Genomic DNA, 24,497 nt, shown 5'->3' with positions numbered 1-24,497 from the left:
ATCCACGCTTCACTGTGCGATGCTTTGCAGCACCACCTGGCTCTCCATGCTCAGCCACCAAATATGGACAGCACTGCCAGGAAGCACATACCCACAGGGCAGTGGCAACAGAAATACCTTATGTCATGGCTAAACAGCCACCTCACACAAGTGGCAAAGGCCTGTTTGTGACTTTCACATGCAAGTCTGTGAAAGAGTATTCAAATTAATTATGCCATTAGACTTGCGTATAAAGCAAATCTGATCATTCAACTAGCAAATGGAATGGCATTTTCTAAGAGCTATTTAAGTGTGTACTGTTTAAGGCAAAGTTTTTATTTTTACTAACAGCATAATTCCAAAATTTAAGAACACAAACTCAATTGGCTTGTCAAATGTACATTGTATGTCAGGTACTACAATTATCACTCTCAATTATTTATGTTCATTTTCTAATTTATGATGGGGACATACAGAATCAATATGCAGTGGACACCAGAGAGATGCCCAACCTTAAATTTAGGACAACATATTATGTTAGTAAAACTTTTTTTTTCTGGGGGTGGGGGGCTTCAAAAAGCACATGGAAAAAATAGAATTAAGAGATAGGGGAACTTTTGCAATTGCTTTTTGAAGACCCTGTATACGTGATCTACAAAAATGTGCTCCCCTAGGAATTTACTACCAGCTGAGAGTTTTGAGATTCTAGCTTAAGGAATGGCTGAATCATTAAATCCATATTGGACATAAACGTAGGTTGTGTTGACATAAGAAGCATTCATTCTGTGTGAGAAAAACAGTGGTTGTTCAGCAACACAGAGGGTTAGGACATGTTCCCTTGAGGGACTCTCTTCTTCCTCTGTGCACTGATGGAATAGCAAGTTGTTCTCTAGTATATAAAAATTACAAGGCTGCTAGAGCACAATAACAAAGAACACAAACTGTATAAATCTTGATTCTCATTCATTTGTCTCGGTCTCTTCAAGTTTTACCCTCACAAACAAAAATAAAGTGATACCCATAATTAGAAAAACACAGGACCTCAGGGTTAGAAAATTAATTATTAAAATCGATTTTTAAAACTACATCAAATAAAATGGATTTAATCTACCACTTTATCCCTTCTACATTATCAATACTGCCATCAGATATATTTCCATAAAAAAATAACATAAACTCCAGAATGCAAAGAACATTAAGATAAAGCTTCAAGACTGTCTAAATAAAAAAATTAAAGCTCTTTATTTTTAATCTCCTAATTTACCTTTAAATCCATAATCTGAAAACTCAAATTGTCATCTGAGTTGGCCTGCTAAGTTTTTACATGATTTCAATCGTGCAATTCAGAAAACTAACCAAAGGGCCAGCAAAGGAAAAAGAAAAAGTGATTTTTACTTCCCTTTTGATAACTTTTCTGGGACAATGTACAAATGTAAAATATCTCAAATCTTTCCACAATAAAATGGCTTCACTTAAAAAGGTCTACAAATATCTTTTCCAACCAAGTTTAAAGATATGAAACCATAATAGTAAAATAACTTAGTCTTAAGTTTTAATGAAAATTTTGGAAAATTATCTTCATAAATCTTTGAATGCAAAACTTTTCACAGGATGACCCCAAAGGATAAAAGCCACAATGGTAAAGATTGATGCACTTGGCAAATAAAAATATTAAAAACTTCATAATGCAAAAAAAATGTATTCTAAGAAACGGGCACTCTTGCCAATGATAACGCTTGTCTAGCTTTTCTGAAAGACAGTTTAAAAATAGCAATAAAACATGAAATACAAATAGTATTCAAAACACACTGAAGATGCAGTTAGTGTTTTGCCAAGTCAGAAACTTTTAACTACCAAAGTAAAAGAGCAAGCCCAGAGAAGACGCTGAAAACAGCCAAGAGCGGATCTGTTTCCAGTGACAGTAAACTGACATCACTCTTCTCCCAAAGGTGTGAGTGCTGTGCGCAGCCTCGTGCAAGCAGAAGGGAAACACTGTCCCTTTTCTCTCTTCCCACGGGCGCCTGGGAGAAGTTACCTTATTTTTTCAATGATTAAAGAAAGCTTGAGCGTACGCTCCCCATTTACTCACCACTTCTGACAACGGCCCTCATTTGAGGGCTAACGAGGGAAGGGACACGGCGCGTCAGCGGTACGGTCGATCCCCACACTCGGCCCATAGGCCCTCTACTAGCCTCATGGATGAGTGTTTTCCCTTTTGCCCATTTTAACTTGTTCTAGTTTTCACTGTTTTCTACTTTCCTTTTGTTTGAGGTTTTTCTCTGTTTTATGTTATGGGTGCTGGGGTCTTTTTGGTATGATTTATTTATATGAAATCTGGGACAGATAAATCGGTAGACAGTAGTAACTAGAGAAATAGTTTCCTAAGATTATGGCAGGGACAGAGGTTGGGGGGAAATGAGCTAATAAGAATGAATACAAAAATGAAAATATTCTAAAATAGATTGTGGTAATGAATGCACAACTCTTAAATATCTTTAAATCACTGAGTGTATGTGAATTATATGTGCTTTAAACAATAAGAAGCAAAATATGAAATCAAAAGGATGATACTGTAATCTCTGTGGTGAGGGTATATGGCACTAAAGACAAGCTAGTGGTGATCTGAAAGCCGGAAGTACTCAGTGGTTAAATCTGCTCTGTGCTTGGTTTGCGAGCGCTATTACTTTATCCCTTCTAATTTAAAGCAGGCCTTCACAAAGGGAGCCTCCAAGAAGCTAAGCCCTGACGCTCTAGGTGTGCAGGGAGTTAACGGAACAAAATAGCCATTCAGTTTCTGTGTTGTGCTTCAGGAATGGAGCGCAGGATTTAAGTTCTCACAGGAAAAAGATTTTTTTTTAATTCCAAACATTTCCTCCCCAACAGTTTCATTGGCATATAATTCACACATCATACAATTCAATAATTCAATCACATCAAGAAAAGCTATATAATCATCAGCACAATCAATTTTATTCATTCTTTTTTTGAGACATTTATTCATTCTAATTGTACTCATCGTTATTAGCTCCCGTTAACCCCCCCAACCTCCCCTGCCATGCCCCCAAAGAAGCATTAATCAACCCAATTACTGTCTGTATAGATTTACCTAGCCCAGAGTTTGAATAAAGAAAAACATTAAAAAACAAAAACCTAACAACAATAATCAGGTAAAACAGATCATAAAAACCTCAATCAAAGAAAGCAGAAAATATTGAAAACTATAACAAATTTAAATGGGTCATGAGCGAGACCAAATGAGAGGGCGCTAAATTGTAACCTAACTTGCATCCGCAACATCCCCCCCCAACTTTTTAATAAATAATTTTATTGGGGCTTGTATAACTCTTATCACAATCCATACATACATCGTGTCAAGCAAATTTGTACATTTGTTGCCATCAACATTTTCAAAACATTTTCTTACTACTTGAGCCCTTGGCAGCTCATTTTTCCCTCTCATGAACCCTTGATCATTTATTTTTGTCCAAGTCTTGCACTGTCCAATGTCTCGCTTTACTCCCTTATCTGTTGTCCATCCCCCTGGGAGGAGGTTATAAGTAGCTCATTGTGATCGGTTTCCCCTTTTCCCCCATACCCTCCTGGTATGGCTATTCTCAATATTGATCCTGAGCGCCCCCCCCCAAATGTTACCCATAAATTTAATACATTTTATATATAAAAGCAACTATTTTGGGTACTTGTTCTGAAAAATGCAGATTTTTAGGAGGATGACCATTGCTTTATTTCAAGAAAAAACTCAACACTGTTGTAAACATTTTTTGAAAGTACTAAACCAAGAAGTATTACTGCAAAAGACTGGAGTATAATTTATCCTTAGGTGCATCGTTTCAGATCTAAAAATATGTCATTTAGTTTCTTGAAGAAAAGGATACAGTAAACTTGGGCATTACAGTCAAAAGAACCAGCAGATACCTCCAAGTCTCTTATACACTGTGAACATAAACTTGTGACTAGAACAAAATATGTTTTAAGCTCCCTTGAATTTGTTCAAGTTCACATACCACCAGTATTGAAATTATGGGTCAAACTTAGTGGTTTAGAAGAGAATACAGGTTGTCAATTGTGTGTCTAGTTCACAAAAGGCTAAGCAATATTCCACGGAATTATTTCACAAGGAATCTCTGTAACTATGATCACGGGAAGCTTACATGACATTTAAAAGGCTATCAAAGTGACAAATCAAACTGACAAGAGCCTTTCAGAGAATACTGGCCCAATAGCTCTGTAAACAACACATGTATCTGGGTGGGTCTCACAAGATAGGTTTCTGTCGCCCTTTCAATCTTGTGTAGCCTATGACCTTTTTCTCTGTGGTTTTTAGTTTCCCTGTATGTGTGCAGGGAGGAAGACAGAGAGTTGGAGGGTTTGTTTGTTTGTTTTTGTTTTTAAAGCAAATTCTAGCATCAGCTGTGAAGTGTGCACAGCTGTAAGCATTCTCCTGGGAACCGGCAATGGAGTTCAACTCAACTGCTTAATGCAATTACCTCAATCGGTCAGGCAGCATTAGCGTAATTTGCCCATTTCTGTTGCTAAAAAGAAGTTTAATCTGTAAAAAGTAAAGGAGAAAAACAGTCCTCTCCCCTTGGAACCAAATAATAAGTCCTTCACCTGCTTATTCTCCGAATCCACTAACTCGCAGTGAACCATCTGCCTCCTGGTCGCGTGTGGGCGAGCCCATGCACGACAGAACAGAGCGCAGCCCACGGGCAGGCCTCACAGCGGGCGGGCAGGCCTCACAGCGGGCGGGCGGGCGCTGCCGCAGCCCTCTTCTCCAGCCTCCTGGTGGGGGCTAGTCCTCTTTCTGCTGGCCCTCTACTGTGCGCGCCTGCCTTCTCCAGGGATCGGATTATCACATGTTCACAGCACTTGAGAGGAAGGCTTCCCCACTGCATTCCCAGGGAGCATTCTGGCCATCCTTCTTCTAGGACCCATTTGTTCATTCTTTTTATTTTTAAGTCTTTTTATTGGGGGTTCGTAGAACATGTATCACAATCCATACATACATACATCGTGCCAGGCACATTTGTACATATCTTGCCATCCTCATTTTCAAAACATTTTTCTACTTGAGCCCTTGGTATCAGCTCCTCGTTCTTTTTTCCCCCCTCCCTTCCCCACTCTCCCTCCCTAGTGAACCCTTGATAATTTATAAATTACTATTGTTCATGCCTTACACTGACTGATGTCTCCCTTCACCCACTTTTCTGTTGTCCATCTATCTAGGAAGGGTTTTATGTAGATCACTGTTCTGCTGTCACCTTCCTCTTACCCTCCTGGTATCACTACTCTCAATATTAGTCCTGGATTGCCTGTGCTTCCAGCTCTGGTCTGTACCAGCGGACATGCTCTGGTCTAGCCGGGTTTGTAAGGTAGAACTGGGTTTGTAACAGCGGAGGGGAGGAAGCATTAAAGAGCTAGAGGAAAGTTGTATGTTTCATTGGTGCTCTACTGCACCCTGACTGGCCCATTTGTTCATTCTTTGGGCAGTCCAGGGAACAGTCCGTCTTTGTCACCAGCACTGTAATTCAAAGACATCCCTGCCCAGCTTTCTCACACACGAGGCAACTGAAAATGCCTGCCTTGGGTGCGGCGAGCCTTAATCCTCAAGGTGAAACTGTTGCTTTCTAAACACTGGCAAAGGTCTTTTGCAGTCGACTTGCCCAATGCAGGACAGCTCGGATTTCTTGACTGCTGCTTCCGCAGGGGTTGAAAGTAGATCCAAGTGAAATGAAATCCTTAACAACAATCTTTTCTCAAAAACAACTCCCATATTTCATTTTAAAGTACTTCACAAAAATATTCTGAATCTCACACAAAAGAATATAGCAGATTACTACCTGAAAGTCCTAGAATGTCAAAGGATCTTCTCTGTCCCCTGGAGAAGAAGAGCTCAAAGACACCAACGTCAAGGCAGCTCAGAGACGAGCAAGGTGAGGCTGCATCCTAACTCGGGAGCCGCCTATCTTGCTCCCTATGTGCCTCCTCACACATGGCTGCCTCTAGTGCAGCGGTTCTCAACCTGTGGGTCGTGCCCCCTTTGCTGGTCGAACAACCCTTTCACGGGGGTCGCCCGCTTCATGACAGTAGCAAAATTACAGTGATGAAGTAGCAATGAAAATAAATTTATTGTTGGGGGGGAATTAACCACAACATGAGGAACTGTATAAAAGGGCTGCGGCCTTGGGAAGGTTGAGAACCGCTACTCTAGCGCCTCCCTTTCCTATTTTGTGTATACTCCTAGCTAGCCCCCCTCATGTTACATGTATGCCTCTAGTACATAACCCCTTCCTGTTACATATGTGCTTACTGTGGTTTGCATGCCTGAGATTATATAAGCTCGTGAGAGTACATTAAACTCTGCTGGGACCTGGTTCCTGAAGCAATCATGGAAGTGAGCCCTTGCCTGCTCTAGCTTGTCTGATGTCTCTTTAATGTGCCCCTCAACTACACAACCACCCCTTGGACCCATTCGGTTGTGGGGCAGTGAGTCCCCCACAATTTTGTCCTCAAACTTTTGAAGAAATCTGGAATTCGGAAATAGGTGTATCTGTAATTTTTAAGGCACTACACACACATGACGACTTCAAGAGCCTGTTTCTCACCACTCCAAGTGCTACTTGTGGTCCCATTAGAACAATTAAGACGTACACAGATGCTGCCACCACTGGAGAATGCCCAAAGGCCATTCTTTAAGGGTCAACTTGAAAACCAGCACACTGTGAGCCCTTGAGTGCCCTCAAGAAACCACTGCATCGAGTTGTCTGACTCAGTCAGCCCAGAGGACAGAGTACAATTGTCTCTTGGGCTTTCCAGATAGGAAACCTTTTAAGAAAGCATACAGCCTCATCTTTCTCCTGAGCAACAGCTGGTGGGTTGGCACTAGTGAATTTTCGGTTAACAGCCCAATGTGTAACTCACTACGTAGCCAGGGCTTCTTTGGTCCCTTTCCACTGAGCATGAATCCCTCTTTGAAGGACTTTGTATGAAAATACAAATCTTATTCTGCTGGCACTATCGGTGCTTTCTGAAATTTCACCTCTTCTTTTAAATCTTAAGTTTAAAGTTAAGGATGATCTCCATCTCTATTTCCTCAACCACTATAGGAAAGAGGCAGAATGTGCTGAAGAAATTGTCCAGGGTCACGTAGTTGGGAACTGAAGGAGAATTTGAATGCCAGACCTTCTGACTCAAAGCTCATGCTTTTCCTAGCTTCCCATTTCAGGGCCCTCCTCATCGCTTCTTTTGTAGCATCTGTTCAAGAAATAATTTGTAAAATGAACTGGGATAAGACTAGTTTTCTGGTTACGCTCAGGGAACCTGCGCAGTAAGTGATCCAGAGAAAAGAGTTACATTTTCTCCACCCGTGGCATCACATCCCTTGCCTCTCTTCACAGTATGGTCAACAGAACAAAGCACAGGATTCAGGAGACAGTCCTAAAACTCCCTTTGGTTCCCAACGCGCCCGGTGCCTTGTCCTAGTTCTTTATTCAGGCAGAACTGAACTCTGATTAGTATGCCTGGGAGAGAGTACGAATTCAATAAATATTTGTCCAATAAATGAGTGGATGATTAAATTAACAGTTTCTTCTACTGTTCAAAGGCATAGGTTTACTTCCTGTAGTTTCTCCTCCAATCAATTCATCCCTTCACCATGATTGTCTCCTTATGTAACTTTTGTTTGAGTCCACCAACTAAGCAGTTCAATCCTGCTTCAAAGGAGTCGTCCATGTGTCCGACATCCAACTGTCCCTCTACCAGCCTTCCACCTGCCCTGTCACAATAACCTCCTACAACCCTGGTAATGGTCTCCAGTCCTTTTCTCTTAATGTTCTTCCATCTGGTACTCATACACTTTTCCAAAAGAAATGACAGTGTTATGGCCCTGCTTGAAACACAGTAATGGCTTCCATTTGTCCTTCAAATCATTTAAAAATTCCTTACCATGCAGGTCCTCCTGGTATCCTTCACGATTCTCATAGTCTCCTCAGCAGGCAGGCCAGCTGGCTTTCTTGGCCTTTATCATAATACACTGGGTATCGTTACCTCTCACCACGGCCTGTTCTTTCCCTTCGAAGCACTAACCAGAAATTCTTACTGTGTCTTTGTTTATTCCATCTCCTCTACCAAACTGCAGTTAGAGAAAGCAGTTTGATATTCACTGGGCAACAATGACAGATAACCATGGGTAAATATGTATCAGGCAATGTGCAAATATTGTTACATAGCCATCTCTGCATTTTGAACACTTGCCTAAGCTCCACAACCCCACAAGCTAGAATGAGCATTCTCATTTTAGAAACAGGGAACCTGAAGAAGAAAAGCCACATGGCCGGTTAGTGGTGGGGCTTACACCCAAACTCTAGAAAGCCTGGACTCCAGAACCCACCATCTTTCATCTGCCCTTCTGGGCCTCTCATGCTGTGCAGTCTCAGAAATACACAATGGGGACACTATTAAGAATGCTGCCGAAGTATACACGGTGTTGTCAATCAAACTGTAGCCTGAGATTTCACAGTAAAATCTAAGGTACTCTTTATACATTTTATAAACTCTTTATATACAATATGAAATGTCATTCTAATACAAACTCCTTTAGCAACTGGTTAACTTACTTGCTTGTGTTTTGGAAACATGTTTCTGAAGAAAGTCAACTATCTGAGCCAAAGCCTTCTTATTGCAATGTGTGGATAATTTTTCATTACACTCAAAACACCTGAAAGAATATAAAATGTATGTGAATAATATGAAAGCATTTAAAAATAATTTTGCACATCAGGTAACAAACCTGTTATTTAAACATTCTGTTTCAAAATTATAGGAAGTATGTATTAGCTAAGTCTAGAGAAATATGCAGGCAGCAGACCATACCCAGCCTTACAATTCAAATTAAAAGTTCTGGTAGTTTATCCTGCAAGTAATGGAATGCCAGAGGGCTTTTATACAGAGGGGACAGTACCCAATTTGCCATATTAGAGAACAACAGGAATGGAATCAGATTAGAACAGTAGCAGTGAGTCTAGAGCGCAAGACAGAGATCACTACAGCTAATTTCAGGTTGAAAGTGTGGTGCATTCGACATACAAGATGAGGGAGAGGAAAATGTCAAAATTTAACTGCCATGGGAAGAGAAAAGTAGATTCTCAGTCAGAGAAGGTTTTGACCCTTGGGACATTCTGCAGTGTCTGGAGACAAGTGCAGCTGGCACGCCTTAGGGTGAGGGGAGTGTGCCTTGGGCATTTGATGGGCAGAGGCCAGGGATGCTGCTAAACACCCAGCAAGCAGTGTACCAGACAGCTCTCCAAAAACGAGAATTGCCTTCCACAAATGCCAATCGTGCTGCAGGTGAACTCTAGTGTAGATGACATAAGACTTGCTGCAAGTTGGTAATTAGGTTTTCCTTGGGTTTTAACTGTTAATATTAGATTATGCCTTTCCGTCTACTTTTGTTAAAAGGTTAAAAATTCTGAGTGATGATAAGGTGTCACTAAGAGTAATGGGAGAATGAAAGAGATTCGTATTTTATTTTGCTTGGAACTTATTTGGGGGTCACTGAAGATTTTTCAAAACCATATTCCATTTTAGAAAACTAAACTAAACTCAACCAAGTTTATTTATTATTGAATATAGTATTTTTCTGTATGTTATGAATACCTGTTTTATCTCCTTAAGATGCAAAGATCAAATAAAAGCATATGTTTGAAAGAGTTTTATAAACTGTAGCATGCTACACTAGCACTACCCACAGGCGCACCATCTTCTCTCACCTAAAGCCCTTAGAGGGCCTCTGCAAGCTTGTCTAAATAGTACTTGGAATTCAGCCAATGATCTATTGAGTTCGCGCTCTACCACCTGCCCATAGAAATAGAGACCAATTTATGAAGAAACCAAGCCACAGAAAACATTCCTCAGAGCATCTTTTCCAATAAACCACGATCAAATTTAAAGAAGTTAATCACAGTTACCAGGCTTACATTATATAGGTACTCAACATTTACTGATTCACGTATGTTAAAAAACAATATCAACACTTGCAAAACACTGAGATGTCAAGAAGCACTCACTGACATCCCAGCTCTCATTGCTACTTGCCCTGGTAGTGTAGTGGTTACACACCGGGCTGCCAACCACTTGGTGCTCGAGGGAGAAAAGATGAGGCTCTTCACTCCCGACAAGAGTCAGTCACAGAGTCCCACAGAGCAATTCTGCCTTGTCCTGTGCGGCTGCTGTGAGTTGGGACTGACCGGACGACAGTGGGTTTGGTTTTAATTAACCTCAGTGATTGTTGTGGGATGTGAAAGCAGAACACATTCTTTTGAGACAAGGAGATAATAATTAGATCATTTGAGCTGTTTCCATCAAAATTAATAAAAGCTATTTCTAAATTATTGAGTGTTTAATACCATGTACCAGGTAGTATTCTAAGTGCTGTACATGTACTATCTGGTTTCATATCCCACAACAGTAACTGAGTAATCAAAACACACACGCATGCAACTTTATAGACCTAAACCAAACCTGTTGCCATCATGTCCACTTTGACGCACAGTGACACGGGACACGGAGTTCACCCAGATAACGACTGCGACATCTTTCTCCCAAGAAGTGGCTGGCGAGTTCCAATGACCAAACTCTTGGCTAGCAGCTGAGCACCTAACCCCTGTACTGCCTGAGCTCCTAAAATATCTGCACGGATGTGTCATGCTTCCTCTTTACAGCGGAGGGAACTGTGATAGACGAAGGATTGCAAATCAATATTGCAGAGTACAGAAGAAATGTTGAATCTTCTTTTAATAAATTTTTAGAGCTGCACAAATTGATATGTAACCCTGAGTCTTTAACCAGTGGCTCTTAATCAACTTTAGGCATCAGAATCATCTGTGGAACTTGGAAAATACAAACCCAGATTCATTAACCCTATGACACCAAGTGTGACGTTTTCATAACACTGAATTAAAAAACGTGTCTGGTACTGAAATTATAAAGCTTTCGGACTTGATGACGATGTCGACGAAGTCGTCGCACTTTACTAGCACACTGCTAGTCATGCGTTTCAGCGGCCAAATGCTTGACTAGTGGCACATGTATTGACCGACTGCGTTTGAGGTTAAGTGGTCATTGGCGTTCAGTGCATTTTATGTAATTTTCAATCTAGTGAAGTTTTATTGTTGATATTTTTGTATATGTTCATAAAACTGTAGTTTTATGTCAAAGGTGTAATACTCATAAAAAACCATTATATTTATCATATATTTCTGCTTTTTCAAAACGTAATGAATTCATTACGTTCGTCTTTTGAATTGATGGTGACAAAAACTACCACACCATGGACTGTGATTTGTTTTATGGAAAATGGCGAATTTATGACCTAGATATCTGGAAGTGGTACAGACTCAGACAAGGAACCAGATGCTAATAGGGATGAAAGTAGTATATAAAATGTGTATTATATTTTAAATGTTTGATTTTACAATATAAAATTTTAATTATATTGCTATTCAAACTATTTTGATAATTATTTTTTTCTCATGGTTGGAAGTGACTATACGCCCGATTATTCTGATTTGGATGAATTAGAAGACCTCATAGTCACTAATGATAATGCTAGTGAAGATGAGTTAGAAACTTCAGTTGTTGAAGTTGAAGAATCAACTCCAATAACTACAAGTTCAAAGCCATTTACATCAAGAAATCGAAGAATTCCTCTTTGGTGGCACATTTCTGGAGACAACACAGCTAGACCTATGCCTGAATGGTTAGGATAAATAGATTCTTCTGGGGTAGTAAAACGTCCTGCTGAATATTTTAGACGTTTTTTCTCAAAGTATATCATTACTCATATTGTTGACTAATCAAATCTTTATGCAATAAATCCCAATAAACCTCCTGCACTGAGTAGCCAGGAACTTGAGCAATTTTGGGATACACTGCTTGCTATGTCGATGGTGAAGCTCTCAAATTCACGCTTATATTGGAAGAGCAAACTAAACTGTCCTAGTGTATTGGAAGTGATAAGTAGAGCTAGATGGGAAGATATAACGTCCAAGATTCACTTCAATGATAATTCACAAATTCCCTTACCTAATGAGAAAACATAAATTATTCAATATTCAGCCTTTGATAAACCATTTACCAAAAAAGTTTCGAAAATACCAATGTCCCAAATGCTACGCGTGGATAGTTCCATGCAAAGGTAGACCAAGCACAAAACAATATATACCCAGCAAACCACACAAGTGGGGATACAAATTGTTTGTTCTTTGCAATGACAAAGGCATCGTGTATGATTTTTTCATATATTCAGAGAAAATTGAACGGGTATTAGGAGAACCCAATTGGGAGCTAGATCAAATGTAGTACTGAAAAGTAAATAATTAAATAGATAGACAGATAAGGTAGTACTGAAATTGGCCCAATCAATTCCTGTTGGATTGAACCATTTATTATGTTTTGATAACTGGTTTACGTCACTTCTTTGATGACAACTTTAGCAAAGAAACAAATATTTAGCTTGAGAGCTGTTGGACTCCATCGTTTGCCTGACATCCCACTAATCAGGGACGAAGACTTGATGAAAAGAGGCAAAGGGTCCCATCAAGAAGTGACTGCTCCAGTTGAAGATACTGAAGTCCGTGTAGTGAAATGGGCAGATAACAGAGTTGGAAACCTTATGTCAACTTTGGCCTCCGCAGAACCAAGGCCAACTGTAAGCGATATGACAAAAATACAAAACAAGCCACCACATTCGACTGCCCCGCTATAGTGAAAACCTACGATCAGTTATAGGAGGTGTTGATTTGAGACTCGCTAATTGCACTGTACAGAATTCACATCAGATCGAAAAAATATCACAAATTATTTTTTCATTTTATAGATGTGACTTGTGAACTCTTGGCTACTTTATCGTAGAGCCTGTGAGAGCCTTCAGTTACCAAAAAAATCCAAAGTCTGCAAGAGTTGAAAATGAGCATCGCCGAAGCTCTTCCTCTTGAAGGAAAGTAATAGACCAACAAAAAGAGGCAGACCTTCTACGAGCTTCACGGATGCTGAGTTTGCTGACAAAAAGAGAAGAGGTCCTGCCACCAAACGTATCCCTGGAAGGGATACCCGTTTGGATGGTCTTCACCATTACCCTGAGGTCACAAACAATGAAAGATGCAAAAATGTAAACTGCAAGAGTGCACCAGTATTTTTCTGCAGCAAATGCAAAGTTCATCTTTGTATCTCAATAGAAAAAAATTGTTTTGTTCAATTTCACACTAAAATTTTAAACAAATTTGTATTATATTTTATAAATAAAATAAGTTTTCAGTTTGTCTTTTTATTTAATAATAAGATGAAAAATATTACAGAAGTGAAGGTGCATTTTTTATTCTTGTATGGACATTCTCCATGGGCAAATGTGACAATTTGGTTACATTTTAAAAACATTGCAAATTTTATATTTTTAATATATTTTGGTTGTTATATAACTGATAACTAAGAAAGTAAAGCATAAAAACAAAAAAAATTTTCCTGAAATTAAAAATTCAGGCATTATAGGGTTAAGTTTGATTTAATAAGGGACCACAGGCATTCACAAGTTTTTCAAATGCAAATTTTATGTTGATTTATAACAGTAACTTAATTAAATTACCCTATAGCGTGTGTTCAAGCTACAACCAGATAAGCAGATATAACATCTATAAATATCTTAACTTGTGAAGCTTAAAATAAAATGCTATTTTTGGTATGGGTCGTGGACTAACAAATTTTAACTTACCATATAATCCATGTGCTCAGACTAATTACAATACAATGGGGCTCGGTTCTGGAACTCCTGAAGTGCTTCCATGAATGCTGGCTTTCTGAGTCTTCACCGCATCCCTATGGACAAAAAGATTCCTCTGTGTACAACTTAACACATAAGGTTGTTTCAAATGAATAAAAACTTAACCAGAACACAAAGTTTTGCTTTCCTTTCCATTTTCAAGCAGGAGGAACAAGTTACAGAAAGCAACACTGTGGGGTAAACGATTTCAATTTACCCAAAGAATATGGTCTGTAACCTTGGTCCCTGAGAGCTAACCTCAAACACCTGGAAATTCCCCGGTGATGGAACCACTTTGGATGAGACTTTAACTCCACACCTGAGACTAAACGTGACTCTCAGGTCAGGGGCTGGCCTAGCCTCCCAAAACCACCACTAGAGGTTAGCTGACGTGGAGAGGATGAGAAAGCATAATTCAACCAATCATGCCCCAGCCTCACCACCCCCTTCTCCCCCGCAGGGAAGCCCCAGGAAAGACTCTGGACATGGAAGCTCCATGAGGTAGTTAGTTTATTGTGTCAACCTGGCTGATGAACACATATGGGATTAATTGAAGGACAGAGAGATAAATGGCTCGGCAAGCGTAACCTTTCTTGTCTCTTGCTCTTTGATCATCGGACCAATGTGCGGCTGCCTCACTTGTCCTGTGCCTCAATTTGCAAGCTACACTACCTGTGGGACACCCAACCCGTGGACTGGGTCACTGTAATATGAGGTTCGTTCAAGACCTGCTTTACCGCACCATTTGAATTTGCATCTCTTGAGCTGGGGACTGTTGGACCCTGTCATCTGGCTGACTGTTGGTGACCTGCCTTGCTGTTTGCTGTCTGTGCCCGGATAGCCTGAATTGCTCGACAGAGGACTACCCGGCGGCCCTCAAGACTTGAAGGACTGCCAGTGTCTCACAGCTGTCTCACGGGAGTGAGTTGCACTGAGCTATTTGTACTGCTTTATAATTTAGTGGTTTATTTCTTGTGTTATCTATCTATCTGTATAAATATATATTTAAAAGTATTAGTGTTCTGGGTTTCCTTCTCTAGAGAACCCTGTCTAACACATTCCATACACTTTCTAGATGGTGCACGGAGGGCAGTCTGTCCCTTTTGAGGCCATGGAAGTTGTGCATGCGGAAGCCTCATCCCTTGTCCTTTGTGTCTCTTGATTTATATCCTCTGAGCGGAACTAAAGCTGGAGTAGCGATGATGAAGCACAACCTTCGCCTGAGTTTGAGGAGCCCTTCTAGTTAATAACTGAACCTATTAGAGTAACGGGAGCTGCCTAGACAGCCATGTAGGGAGCTCTGAGGAGCCCTAACTGCCAACAGCTTCCTACAGGGGTCAAAAGGGCGTCTGAACGGTGGGCAGCAGGTCAAACATGAAGGTGTCCTGGGGGTGCCTACGCTCATGCCTGAGGTCCTGGGCAGCGTGGCAGTCTGGAGGACTGGGCCCTTTAACTTGTGAGGTCTGACCTAACGCCAAAGGCCGGGGCAGAGGAGAAGTGCTGCTCACGTCTTAACAGTAGTAAGGAGAGAGGCACAGAATTAATAACTCGATTTTTATCTCCACACAGCAAAGTAAGAGGTATGATTTGATTATTGCAAGCAAATATATATTCCTATAAATTATCTGCTTGCAAAGAGTCTAAATTTCCTTATATAGTATTTACCTAAAGCAATCATGAGCAAGGTTAATCCCCTGGTCATTCAAAATGCATATATTCTGTCATGCCTTCTGGGCCAGTAAGCATCTGACAGGCCAGTAGTTGCCCCGCCCCCATACATGTCCTCACACGAGGATGAGGATTTTATGAGGCTTGGGTCAACTTCCTAAGTATGTACAACTAGGTCCAGACTGAGCAATGACTTACTGCAAGTGTGCTGGGCACGTCCCAAGTTTATAAACCATACATGACTGATTTCTGAACACAACGTACTTTAACTTCTCCTTAACCAACACTTGTACACTCATTCTTACAGAGGCTCTATCTGAAAATGAAGTAAATTAATCTCAAGCCCTGTGCATGACTAATAATCCAAATGACAGTGTGTGAAGAAAACATGTGAGGCCAAGTCCCACATAAGTAACACTTTCCTTACCTGAAAGCCACACTTGAGGCATAAGCAAACATCAGACGGAGGAACTGGCTGTCCATCAGACAATCTTCTTTCCTTTAAACATTCTGAACAGACTGACCACGCATTCTCACCTACTGCTTTCTTCACATGATTCACACTGATGGCATGACTTACATGGTGGCAAGTTAAACTTACTGAAGACAAAACAAAATTTGAACATATTTCTTGTTAAACCAAAGTGCTATTATCAACAAGAAGATGCTGTAACTAACTGAAAAAGAGATTCAAAAAGCAAAACACCAAAACAAAAAAAGTGAAAAGCAAACAAAAACTCTACATGATTCATTATGCAACGTTCATAGAACTATATAAAATTAGAGAATGGCTTAGTAGCTATCAGGGGTTAGAACATAATGACACTTGTGAGGATGACTCAGGACTGGGCAAGGTTTCGTTTGATTGCACATATGGTCTCCTAGACCCAACCTGACTGCACCTCCTGACCCGGGTTAAAAATGGGGCGGAGCACATGGCCTAAGGGAATGTCATGAAAGTGAGGTGGTGATGGAACAAACAGGAATCTTGACAATGGTGGTGGGTGCATGAGACCACAGTTAAAACCAGATAGTGCTATTTTATACACGTGCGCCCTCACGCACATACGTGTGCTATTTGTACACAGGTGCCCACACGCACACACATGTGCTATTAGTACAGTGTGCCTGCACTCGTACACACGTGCACGGGTAACCAATGAAATCTGAGTAAATGCTGGATTTTACTGATGTCAATTTCCAGTGTTTACGCAGGATTCATCCATACCAAGTTCTTGCTTTTGATGTGTACTAGAGTTATTCAAGATGCTAACACTGGACGGGGCTGAATGATAGGTTCATGGCACCTCCTCGTACACTTTGTAGTACCTTCCTGTGAGGCTATAACCAAAACCAAGCAAACCCACCCCACTGTCAGGTCTATTCTGGCTCAAAGCAACCTTAATTGGGGCTTAGGAGGTTCTGAATGGTCTTTCTTTCTCCCCGAGGGAGACTGGTGGGTTTGAACCACTGGCTTTGTGACTAGCAGTCCAACTCTTAGCAGACAGCACCACCAGGGTTCCTTTGTGAGAATATAGTTATTTCAAAATTTTAAAAATGGAATGAAACAAAATTAAGGAGATTAAATGCTTATTGAATAGCTACTAAATGCCAAGCATTTTGAATAAATGCTCTTTGTATCAAGACACACAAGTAAAGTATTCCCATGGACTAGCTTTATGATGTTTTCTTCATCAAGGGTAAGTGACAGAAACAGTGGCATTAATCTACAAGAACTCAGAAACTCAAACCCAAAGCCATTGCCATCGAGTAGATGCCGACGCATAGAGAACTTATAGGTCAGGGTGGAACTGCCACTGTGAGTTTCCCAGGCTTTCTATCCGTCTCTACCCGAGTAGAAAGCCCTGTCTCTCTTCTTCGTGGCTATTCCCAAATAAAAAAATGGCCCCTACACCATCCTTTGTAACAGAGTCACACGCATAAACAGCCAGCCAACATTCTTTAATCTGGGAGCAATTGCACTTCAACTGATCCCAGCGTCTGCACACTTCCATTTCCCCAAGTCAAAAATCCTAAACGCCAAAACTCCAACTACCCGCCAAAATCAAACATCAAAGGCATAGACTGCGTAATGACGAAGAAAGCAGGAGGAGGCAGGGGCATTTCAACGTCCCTCGCTTCCCTTGCTAAATGCAGAGCATTCCTTTCCACCTCCTACGTACTTAAGCAGTCATTTAATCTCATCCTGAATATGATTAAAAATGTCAAACCCTAACAAGTTCTTCCGGAGAAAAATTAATTTCAACAAAAATAATATAGAGACCTGACAAAAATAAAGCCAAATATTACATCAGGAGTAAGTCGCGCAGCAATCCTGTTTGAAAGGCAAGGACCACGTAGGCCATTGAAGGAAAGGCTGTCTGGAAGAAGAGCGACGAGTGACCACCTGAGCGCAGTGCTGAAAATGCTCCACCAATGTTCCTGCTTCACGTGCGCGTTACACTCGATGATTCCTAGAGGAGTGGGATCAGCCAGTGTACAACCTAAACACTGTCTGGTTCTACTCTGCAGACTGTACAAAGGGAAACTTTTCAACAATGAAAAGACTAATGAATTCAATGAAAAAGGTTCCTGGCCCCTAAATGAAGTCTATTGGTTTTAAAATGACTCAATCATATATACTTCTTATATACAAGTAAAATTCTTAAAGTTCAAAGTTTTTCTACAATACCTACTAAATGTTTATCTTTAGGGAGTGGGATCTCCTTTTGTGCTAATAATCCCCAGTTTTATATCCATTTTTTTTACATTATATGGTGAATTTTCATCTGACAAATAGGTCCTCTAGAGGTTGTTGAATAAAATATAAAAATACATTAAATTCCACACTTATTTCATATTATATGAATCAAAGTCAATAATCAGAACCTCCACATTTCCAACTTTATTTTTTTCCAACTTTAAATATAAAAAAAATATTGTACGGTGGACATCCAATTTGAAAATCATCAGAAGTTCTCCCTTCTCCCTCTGGATATAATTTGAGAAGAATAAGAAACAAAGACACAGAGTCCATTTTCTGAGAAACCACGAGCCAGCAGAAACTCCAAGTCACAAACAAAGTAGAAGTCTTCCCACCTGGAAACAGGAGTGTGTGCAGAATGGAGCAGGCAGAATACTGCAGATGCAGGTTTCATGAGAAACAACGTGTATGCTTCTCAGGCACAAAACAAAACCTACGTCACTGTACTGCAGCAACAGAGACAAGAGAGTTCCCATATTTCCAATTATGGTTTGAGAAGAATAGAAGCAACAACGTGTCTTATTCCTTAAAGTTCTCACTCCTCAAGCCACACGTGCACAAGGCTACCTCTCTGGATGGCAGATAGGGAGAAGAAATCCTTAATTCTGAGTAGGCCTAGCGCTGCCTAGCCCTACTGGTTGTAAATGCGAAAGGGGTAAGTGAACGAACAACTAGGTCTGAAAGGGGCTCTGGCCCCACTTTCCTAACAAATTTTATCAAACTAGCTGGTCCAAGAAAAGCAGCCTTGTATCATCAAAGAATAAGCCACTGCCACACAGCCAGGGCTCAGGAATAAAGGACAAGGACAAACAAAGAGCAGAGCAATTCCTGCCCAGAAATAAAAACAGAGCTGAAGCACGTACTCTCTAACATGATAGCAAAACAACAGGAAGTGATAGGCAGATGCTGGAAAGAGAGAAAAAAAGGAAAGCCAAGCTGAAAAAGAATGTGTGATAAAGGAGGCCTTCCTGAAAATGGAGAAGGATGAAAACATGCAAACGGAATACGAAAAGAAAGGTTTTAAAAGACAAGAGTAGACCAGGAGGAGGATGGTGAGTACAGGGGGAACCGATTACAGGGATCTACATGTGACCTCCTCCCTGGGGGACAGACAACAGAAAAGTGGGTGAAGGGAGACGTCGGATGGTGTAAAATATGACAAAATAATTTATAAATTATCAAGGGTTCCTGAGGAGTGGGAAGCGGGGAGGGAGGGGGGGAGGAAATGAGGATCTGATGCCGAGGGCTTATGTAGAGAGCAAATGTTTTAGAATGATGAGAGCAATGAATGTACAAATGTGCTTTATACAATTGATGTACGTATGGATTGTGATAAGCGTTGTCTGAGCCCCAATAAAATGACTGAAGAAAAAACCAAAAAGACAAGAGAAGAATGACAACTATGGGAGATAGGCAAAGGAGAGTTAACAAATTAACCATACCCTGAAGAAAATCATGTAATAAAATACTTAAATATATAACTCAGATCTCCTTCAATACAAGCTCTATCATGTAACATTGTCTGAGTTAAAAACACTGAAAAATGGAAATACATATAGAAAGCATCTTTTTAAGTGGAGAGCCAGATTGGCAAGGAAGTAAGAAAAAATCTCAAAGGCCAAGACTTTAGGAAAAGCACGAGAGTAGGAGAAAAGCAAGTCAGAGAGCCAGCAGTCCTCAGGGCTAACTGCCACTCTGGTGAGCCGCAGCCTTGGTTTAATTAAGAGACCTTTGGAAGGAGCAAAAAATAGAAAAACAATTTAGGAAATTTAGTAACAGTACCAGTGAAGCCAGGAAAAGATAAAGATAGTCTACAAATAAAGAGATGAGAAAAAGAAAATAGAGATACATGTTATCTCCTTTGTATTCCTCACTAATTGCAGGTTTGATTATATATTTAGAAAATCAACAGAGAAAACTTCCAACATGAGAATTCAATGAGTAAGCTGGGGACAACATACATCAAAGTCCAGAGTAGTCACATATTCAAACAAGAAGGCCCTAGACGCGGGAAAGCAGCTCAAGGGTAAGACTGCACAATAAGGTACTTTCACGCCCCAACTCTGTACTGGGGATACACAGCTCGCCACACCTGACTCTTGGTCCCACAAACAACTATCTAGAGGACGTATGTCATTAAAGCAACAGAAACAGTTAAAATATCTAGGTATAAACTTAACCAGAAAGGTGAACTAGCTATAGGTAGAAAAACAAAGGAAGACATCTAAGCTGCTGAAGGCACTGGTAAAAAACAAGGCTCTAGGAATTGATACACAACCAACTGTAATGTTTCAGACCGAGGATTCAATGCGTGAAGTGCTCACTTGTCCATGAAGAAAAAGTTCTAAGACAGATTCCTGCCCATTCCAAAGACAGCTGATCCAACAGAAATGCCGAAATGAGCAAACAATATTATGGCCACATAATAACAACCTTCAATAAAATATAGAATATTATTTAAAAGCAATTGCAGCCGTGCATTGACAGAGAAAAGCTAATTCAACCCAGACTCAGAAGAGGTTTTAGTCAAACAAAAAATTACCATTGCAGACATCAGATGGTTCTTGCTAAAAGTAAGAGACTACTAGAAAGCTGTCTACCTATGTTTTACTATTAAAAGGCACTCACCTGTGTGGTTAATAATACATTATGGGTAACATTATAGAGAATAGGAACTCCACACCTAACTTAGCTTGTACGGAACCCGTACCATGACCAAGGCGCGGTCATTTGGACAGAACCAGGGGATGCCGTGTGGTTTAAAATCAGAAAGATGTACATCGGGGTCATGTTCCTTCACTTTCTTATCCAATCTGTATATTGAGCAAATAATCCACGAAACTGGGCGGTACGCAGCATAAGCATTGGAAGAAGCCATGGTATCAACTTGTGGTAGATAGACACAATTTTGCTAGCTCAAAGTGAAGAGGCCTGAAGCTCTGATAATGATCAAATGCTACAGCCCTCAGTAAGAACACACCTCAGTGTAAACAAACTAACCGCCTCACAACTGGACCAATAAACAACTTCATGAGAAAAGACTCAAGTTGTCAAGGATTTCATCTACAACCCATCTACTTGGATCTATAGTCAACACCCAGAAGAGCAGCAGTCAAGAACTCAAGTCATGTATTGTACTGGCCAAGCGGCAGCGAACGAGGTCCACCAAGTGCTCAGCGGCGAGGGGCCTTGAGGACTAACGCACGCCGGAGCCAGGCGGTCACATTTTCCGCTGCCTCAGATTCAGGGGAAAACGACTGAACAAGACTTGATGCATTTAAAGCAGTGTTTCCAAAGTGGGTGCTACTGTCGCCTGAGGGGTGTTGGCAGGATCCAGGAGGAGGCTGCAAAAGTAGATTCCTACACTTTATCCTGGATTATGGGCTACATTACAAATGTGTTTACTTGCCAGGGGAGTGATGCTTTTTTTTTTTTTTTCCTTGAAAAGGAGGCAATAGGTCACATAAGTTTGGGAACTAATAATGAAGTATGGTGTTAGCAAAGAATAGTGAAATACTGTGGAATGCCAGGGAATGCATAAATCTGTCCTGAAGGGAGTACATCCAAAATACACTGCAAAGGCAATGACACTTCATCGCGTGTACTTGAGACACGTCATCAGGAGGGCTGTCTCTGGAGAGGGACTTCATGGTTGGTAGAGGGTCAGCCCTTGACAAGACGGACTGACACACTGGCTAAAACAAAGGGCGCAAACACAGAAAACACTGGGAGAGCACGGCACAGGACCAGGCAGTGTTCAGTTCTGCTGTACCCAGGGTCACTACACATCAGGGCCAACTGGACAGCCACCAACAACAGAAAAATCCAGGCCACGGAGTGACATAAAAGAATTATGGAACTGGTTTCAAAGACTCAAGGTCCCAAGATGCCAATTCTAAATTGAAACAAAAGTCACAAAAAACGGACAGGATCTTTGGAACTAGGAAGGTAGATTTTAAAGTTAATACAAAAAGGGATGGGCTTATTGGGTAACTGCCAAAGTGTCCCTCTTTTCTTCGACACTCAAGATGATCCCGATTTACCAGCAGCATCATCGGAAGAGTCTTCATCGTGAGGTACTGTGGGCCGTCTGCTTCTTTTGGCTTTCTCAGGTAAAGCACTGGAAGGCTCTTTCACCCGCATCTGTTATTAACTGAAAAGACTGGAAAAGAAAATAAATATACTTTAACCTTGGAAATTCAACTTTATATATATTTACTTAATACACATGAAAATGGAAAGGACTTCATTTTTAATTGGTCTAGAATATAAACAGAAGAAAGGGGGAACATCAATTAAGACCCAAAGAACTAAATCTTTAGTAAGCCAATATGAAAATGATATATTCCTTGATTTCCTGAGGGTATGGGAAAAGAGGGCGGGGACTGATAGCAATGATGACTGTGTAACTCCACTCTGGGGAACGAACAACAGAATTGTAGGTGAACAGATACATTGGATAGTGTAAGATAGGGCAAAATAATAATAATATATAATAATAAGAGTTGATGGGGGTAGAGTGGAAGAGGGAGGGGATATAGGCGAGCTGAATTCAAGAAGAAAATAATGTTTTGAAAATGATGGTGGCAGAAATTGTACAATTATGCTTGATCTAATTGAATAATGTAAGAGCTACCAATAAAATGATTTTTTTTTAATGAGGCATTCCATTTGACTCTTCACTAACTGCTCCCTAAATACATGAAGCCCAGGTGGCAGAGTGAGCTAAGCATTGGACTGCTTAATGCCAGGCTGGCATTTCAAATCCACCAGCCACTCCGCAGAAGATGAGATTGTCTATTCCAGAAAAGATTTAACCTCAGAAACCCAATGGGTTCACTTTATCTTTTAGGACCATTATGAGTTAGAAATTATTTGATGGCACTGGGTTTTTCCCTAGGATATATGATGTCCAGTTACGTGACAATACTAAAATTTGGGATGAATAAAATGGTAGAAGTCATCATTACAGTTCCCGGGCCATTTCCATGCTTGTCCTTTGCCCTGCCCCACTAGTTAGGTGATAGTAAAAGCTGAGTCACATTAAAGCAGGAATGGAAGGCAGAGGGCAAATACAAGAGAGGCAGCCTATCTGTGCTGTACTCACTATCTCTGCTTCACTGAAAGATAAATAGATTTCAGTCTTCTTAAAATTACTGCACTGCTTTCTGCTCCCACTCCTGCCCAGCTTTTATTATTATAAACAAAATCAACAAAAGCTAAGAGTATGCCAAATGCGCAGCTACAAGATCATAAAACCACTAACAACTTACTATTTTTGTTTACCTACCTACCTACCCACACACACAAAGACATATAATAATACTCTACACACAGAGAGAAAGAGACATACATACATATACATGGATGGGTGTATATTTTTGTTTAAACTTTTTATTGTGACTTGGGTAAAAGTTAGCAAAAAAGATCATCAGTTTTGCATCCAACCATTCATATATACAGTTTGATCTTACTCGCTGCAATCTTCTCAATGTACTATCAGCCATCCCACCTCCCCCCAGTTCCGTGTCTCCATTCCTCCTTCTTTCGTAACCCCTTCTCACTTTATCCTTGGTAAATGCTGCCCCTTGAGCCCAAATGACTAGTTATTCTAAGGTAAGCACACATCAATAGTGTTATTATTCCTTTTCGAGCCTGTGTAGGTTGGGCTGACTAGAGAAACAAAACCAGTGGAACTCATATTTGTACCAGAAAGAACTTTAGGGGAGGGGGGCGGGGAGGGAGGGGAAAAATGAGCTGACACCAAGGGCCCAAGTAGAAAGCAAATGCTTTGAGAATGATGATGGCAACATATGTACAAATGTGCTTGACACAATGGATGGATGGATGGATTGTGATGAGTTGTACGAGCCCTCAATAAAATTATTTTTTAAAAAAAGAACTTTAAATCAAGAATTTTATATCAAGAAAGCATCCCAACCCAGTCCAACTCCAGCCCGAGTCAGATGCTAGCTGGGGGCCAATGACAGAGAAAGGTAAAGTGGGAAGCAGGGAGATGCCATGCTGTGGGTGCATTCACATGGGTCCTAGGTTGGTGGAAGCGTGGCAGGGGTGCCAACAGCTCTCCAGGGTGGCAGCTCCTGGAGGCAGCCCCAAATTCCCAGAATGGAAGAAAGCCGGGAGCAGGACGAGGGAGCAGTTCAGCGTCTCTTATTAAGAGGCCACACCCCCAGGGATGTGCCAGCAGACATAAAGGCCAGGTTGGACTCCAGCCCCGCACATTCATGCAGGCGAAAA

At 40.8% G+C, this 24,497-nt stretch overlaps 1 protein-coding gene across 5 annotated transcripts in view; it reads right to left on the bottom strand.

Annotated features, from left to right (window-relative positions):
- Positions 1-24,497, bottom strand: part of USP45 (ubiquitin specific peptidase 45) — an 81,806-nt gene that overhangs the window by 51,129 nt on the left and 6,180 nt on the right. For all 5 annotated transcript variants that reach the window (XM_075554736.1, XM_075554737.1, XM_075554740.1 and 2 more), the window contains exons 2-5: positions 22,283-22,401; positions 15,903-16,075; positions 13,760-13,863; positions 8,613-8,713 (exon numbers count right to left, since the gene is read on the bottom strand). In XM_075554736.1, the coding sequence (XP_075410851.1) occupies positions 8,613-8,713; positions 13,760-13,863; positions 15,903-16,075; positions 22,283-22,382 (478 nt within the window). In that variant the 5' untranslated portion in view covers positions 22,383-22,401. The remainder of the gene's footprint in view (positions 1-8,612; positions 8,714-13,759; positions 13,864-15,902; positions 16,076-22,282; positions 22,402-24,497) is intronic.

Source organism: Tenrec ecaudatus, chromosome 7 (genome assembly GCF_050624435.1).
Source record: "Tenrec ecaudatus isolate mTenEca1 chromosome 7, mTenEca1.hap1, whole genome shotgun sequence".
NCBI lineage: Eukaryota > Metazoa > Chordata > Mammalia > Afrosoricida > Tenrecidae > Tenrec > Tenrec ecaudatus.
This window is presented reverse-complemented; position numbering and strand designations above follow the sequence as displayed.